Source organism: Notechis scutatus, chromosome 4, assembly GCF_049901735.1.
Source record: "Notechis scutatus isolate UNSWTSFEM ecotype Mainland chromosome 4, rNotScu1.2, whole genome shotgun sequence".
Classification (NCBI taxonomy): Eukaryota; Metazoa; Chordata; class Lepidosauria; order Squamata; family Elapidae; genus Notechis; species Notechis scutatus.
Genome location: NC_142012.1, coordinates 166,418,850 through 166,423,125, shown reverse-complemented (window position 1 = coordinate 166,423,125; position 4,276 = coordinate 166,418,850). Strand labels below are relative to the sequence as shown.

General features: G+C 39.9%; 1 protein-coding gene across 2 annotated transcripts in view; it reads left to right on the top strand.

Annotated features, from left to right (window-relative positions):
* The first annotated feature begins 4,101 nt into the window (after positions 1–4,101).
* ZDHHC19 (zDHHC palmitoyltransferase 19) overlaps positions 4,102–4,276 on the top strand; it is a 23,715-nt gene continuing 23,540 nt past the window's right edge. For both annotated transcript variants that reach the window (XM_087965603.1, XM_087965604.1), the window contains exon 1: positions 4,102–4,276. This exon is cut by the window's right edge and continues 14 nt beyond it. In XM_087965603.1, the coding sequence (XP_087821729.1) occupies positions 4,187–4,276 (90 nt within the window). In that variant the 5' untranslated portion in view covers positions 4,102–4,186.

The window sequence follows — 4,276 nt, the reverse complement described above, 5'->3', positions numbered from 1 at the left end:
ATCTGCTCTTCCGGGCAGCTCGGCTTTCTCGGGCAAATTGGGGTCAGAGTCCTGCTTGCCTGGGGCCGCAGGGAACAATATTATCTTGGATTCATTCGTCCTGAATCATCCCTTTCTCCCACTCGGCTCTTCCCGTTGCCAAGCGCCGGAGTTCATTGGCAGAGGTGCCAAAGCACCCACACCCAGGCGGCTGCTGGGTTAATGAACCGGGAACCGTCAGAAGGGGCCAAAATCAATAAGAAGTAAATGAACCGAGAAAACGTCCAGTTTCGCTTAAGAACCTTTGGCAAGGAAGGTGGTCAAATGAGGCAAAACTCACTTCAATGTCTCACTTAGCAACAGGAATTTGGGTCTCAGTTGTGGGCCTAAGTGAAGGACGGTCTGTACATAGAACAGGAATAAAACAAGAATAGAAGTAGCATAGAATAGAATAGAATAGAATAGAATAGAATAGAATAGAATAGAATAGAATAGAATAGAACAGAACAGAACACAACAGAACAGAATAGAATAGAATAGAATAGAATAATAGTTTGGAATAGAATAGAATAGAATAGAATAGAATAGAATAGAACAGAATAGAATAGAATAGAATAGAATAGAATAATAGTTTGGAATAGAATAGAATAGAATAGAATAGAAGAGAATAGAAGAATAGAAGAGAAGAGAAGAGAAGAGAAGAGAAGAGAAGAGAAGAGAAGAGAAGAGAAGAAATTTGGAATGAAGAATAGAATAGAAGAGAATAGAAGAGAATAGAAGAGAAGAGAAGAGAATATAGAATAGTAGAGAAGAGAAGAGAAGAGAAGAGAGAAATATTGAATGAAGAATAGAATAGAATAGAATAGAATAGAATAGAATAGAATAGAAGAGAAGAGAAGAGAAGAAATATTGGAATGAAGAATAGAATAGAATAGAATAGAATAGAAGAGAGAGAAGAGAATATAGAATAGAAGAAGAGAAGAGAAGAGAATATAGAATAGTAGAAGAGAAGAGAAGAGAAGAGAAGAAATATTGGAATGAAGAATAGAGAATAGAATAGAATAGAAGAGAAGAGAAGAGAAGAGAGAGAAGAGAAGAGAATAGAGAAGAGAAGAGAAGAGAAGAGAAGAAGAGAAGAGATATTGGAATGAAGAATAGAATAAAGAATAGAATAGAATAGAATAGAAGAGAAGAGAAGAGAAGAGAAGAGAAGAGAAGAGAAGAGAAGAGAAGAAATGAAATATTGGAATGAAGAATAGAATAGAAGAGAAGAGAAGAGGAGGGAGATAGGAGAGAGAGGAGAGGAGAGAGAGAGAGAAGAGAGAGAGAAGAGAGAGAGAAGAGAAGAGAAGAGAAGAAAGAAATATTGAATGAAGAATAGAATAGAATAGAAAAGAATAGAATAGAATGAATAGAATAGAATAGAATAGAATAGAATAGAATAGAATAGAATAGAATAGAATAGAAGAGTAGAGTAGAGTAGAGTAGAGTAGAGTAGAGTAGAGAAGAGAAGAGAAGAGAAGAGAAGAGAAGAGAAGAAATATTGGAATGAAGAATAGAATAGAAGAGAAGAGAAGAGAAGAGAAGAGAAGAGAAGAGAAGAGAAGAGAAGAGAAGAAATATTGGAATGAAGAATAGAATAGAATAGAATAGAATAGAATAAGAGAAGAGAGAGAATATAGAATAGTAGAAGAAGAATAAGAATAGAAGAGAGAAGAGAAGAGAAGAGAAGAGAAGAGAAGATATTGGAATGAAGAATAGAACAGAACAGAATAGAATAACAGAATTGGAAGGGACCTCAGAGGTCTTCTAGCCCACCCCCCTGCTCAAGCAGGAGACCCCATACCATCTCAAACAAGTGGCTCTCCAGTCTCTTCTTAATAAGCCCTCCAGTGATGGAGCACCCACAACTTCTTGTGGCAAGCAGTTCCAAGGGGTTAATTGTCCTCACTGTCAGGAACTTTCTCCTAATAAATGTATGAAAGAATCCCCTTAAATAAATGTGGTTTGTTTGTTTGTTTGCTTGCTTTGCCTGAACGACGTGGGGATTCTTATTTTGGGGTGAGCCAAGAACCCTCCATTGCCAAATCTTGAAGTCTGTCTGTCAAATTGAGGGATTAAATTCTTCTCAGCTCCACATCCAGATCCGGGATGTCCTGAGCTTCCAGGCCACAAATTGGATTTTTTATAAAATTTTTATAAACTTATACAAATTATAAACCATCAATGCCAGAAGTTTAACCATGCTAGATAGAAGCTAAGATGCCCAAATCGTGGATGGAAGCAAATATCACTCTTATTATATACCAAAAACAGAAAATGATGATTTATTGCAGATTAAAAATTGTAGACCAATTTCATGATGAAATGTATGTGACAATAAGAGCTGAAAGACGGAAGAGATTTTCGAATGAATTTTATACACCCAGACCAAAATGGGTTTGTTTGTTTTTTTGTTTTTTTTGCCTAAGGGACAAAAAAAGAAGACGAGAATAATTTTGAACACCTTGGAATAGGATGAAGAAGAAGCACATCCTGGAAAACAAAATGGTGTCGCTCTTTTGAGGCGCGCAAGAAAGCCTTTGATAATTTAAATTGTCAATTTATGTTATTGCAATTAAAATACATGGAATTTGGTGGGGAGGAAATGTATCCACGTGATTAAGGCAAGCTATACCAAACAAACTTCAAAAGGGACTGTAAATGGAGAATGTCAACATTTAAAAAGGCACAAGGCGGGGATGTCCACTGTCCCCTTTATTATTTATTTTGACATTGAATATAGAATAACAGAGTCGGAAGGGACCTTGGAGGTCATCTGGTCCAACCCGCCCCCGCCCGAGCAGAAGACCCTGACCGAGGGCAGTCCAGTCTCTTCTTGAAAGCCTCCAGGGATGGAGCTCCCACAACTTCCGAAGGCAACTTCTATTCCATTGAATATAGAATAACAGAGTTGGAAGGGACATTGGAGGTCATCTAGACCAACCCTCCCACCCAAGCAGGAGATCCTACACCATTTCTGACAGAGGAAGTCCAGTCTCTTCTTGAAAGCTTCCAGGGATGGAGCTCCCACAACTTCCGAAGGCAACTTCTATTCCATTGAATATAGAATAACAGAGTCGGAAGGGACATTGGAGGTCATCTAGACCAACCCCTCCCACCCAAGCAGGAGACCCTACACCATTTCTGACAGAGGGCAGTCCAATCTCTTCTTGAAAGCCTCCAGGGATGAAGCTCCCACAACTTCCGAAGGCAACTTGGAAGTGTTCAACAGAAATATCTGGCAAGGGATGGAATTTTTTTTTAAAAAGGAAAAAAATACAAATTATATAGGCATTTGCAAAGTCTGTCTGTCAAATTGAGGGATTAAATTCAGAATACCTGGGCTTCCAGGCCACAAATCTGTTAAGCCTGAATTCCCCAACGAGTGTTAAGGAAAACAAACTAAACAGAATGTGTAGCGTAGTCAGATAGGCAGACAGGTAAATGTGTGAGATAAGTTTGTATTTTAGTTAACACGCAGTAAAAAACAGATACGCTTGTGCTATCAAAAATATAGTTTATTCCATTAGGAATTATAGCATAGTCAAAATAAACGGTCCATTAGTCATGTATCATTTCAGTCAGTCCAGCCGGGTATACTCAATTTGCAAAGTCCGTGTTGAATAGTCAATGTCAGTTCACTTACAATAAATCAGTCCGTATTATCTCTTCTCTCCGTTGAGAAATCAACACTCCTTTCTCTCCTCCGTTCCAGTAAGGAAAAACGCAGTCATCAATCCATCCAGTAATTAGGGATCATTAAGCCAGAGAGAGAGAGAGCTGCAATTGACTTGCTTCTTTTATGGTGTTTTTACAACCACACCCTTAATTACATTCTTGTAATTAAAGTTACACACACTTTAACCAACAAACCATGATAACTTATTTATTATTTTTTACCCAAACCAGTTAGGGTAAACAATGTTATCCCTAACAAAATCGATGGGACATCACCCCTCAACACCCACCCTCCCCGCATGCCCCTTCCGTGGACCCACCAGCTTCTCCAACTGCCACCCAGTAACATTCCACAGCAGAAGGGACCCCTCCCCAGCCCCTCCCCTCCTCCGGCCATTGTCACGGCCTCGCCACGGCAACCGTCTCCCGTTGGGTCTCCACTTGGCTTTTGGGCCAAGAGCTTTCGGGGGTCTCTCTCCCTGCAGGCATGGCCTCCGCCCGGGACGGGTGCCACCCCGTCATTTCAGGATCCTTCGCCTCTTTCCACTTCAGTTCCCTCCTGGCGCTGAGCTGCCTC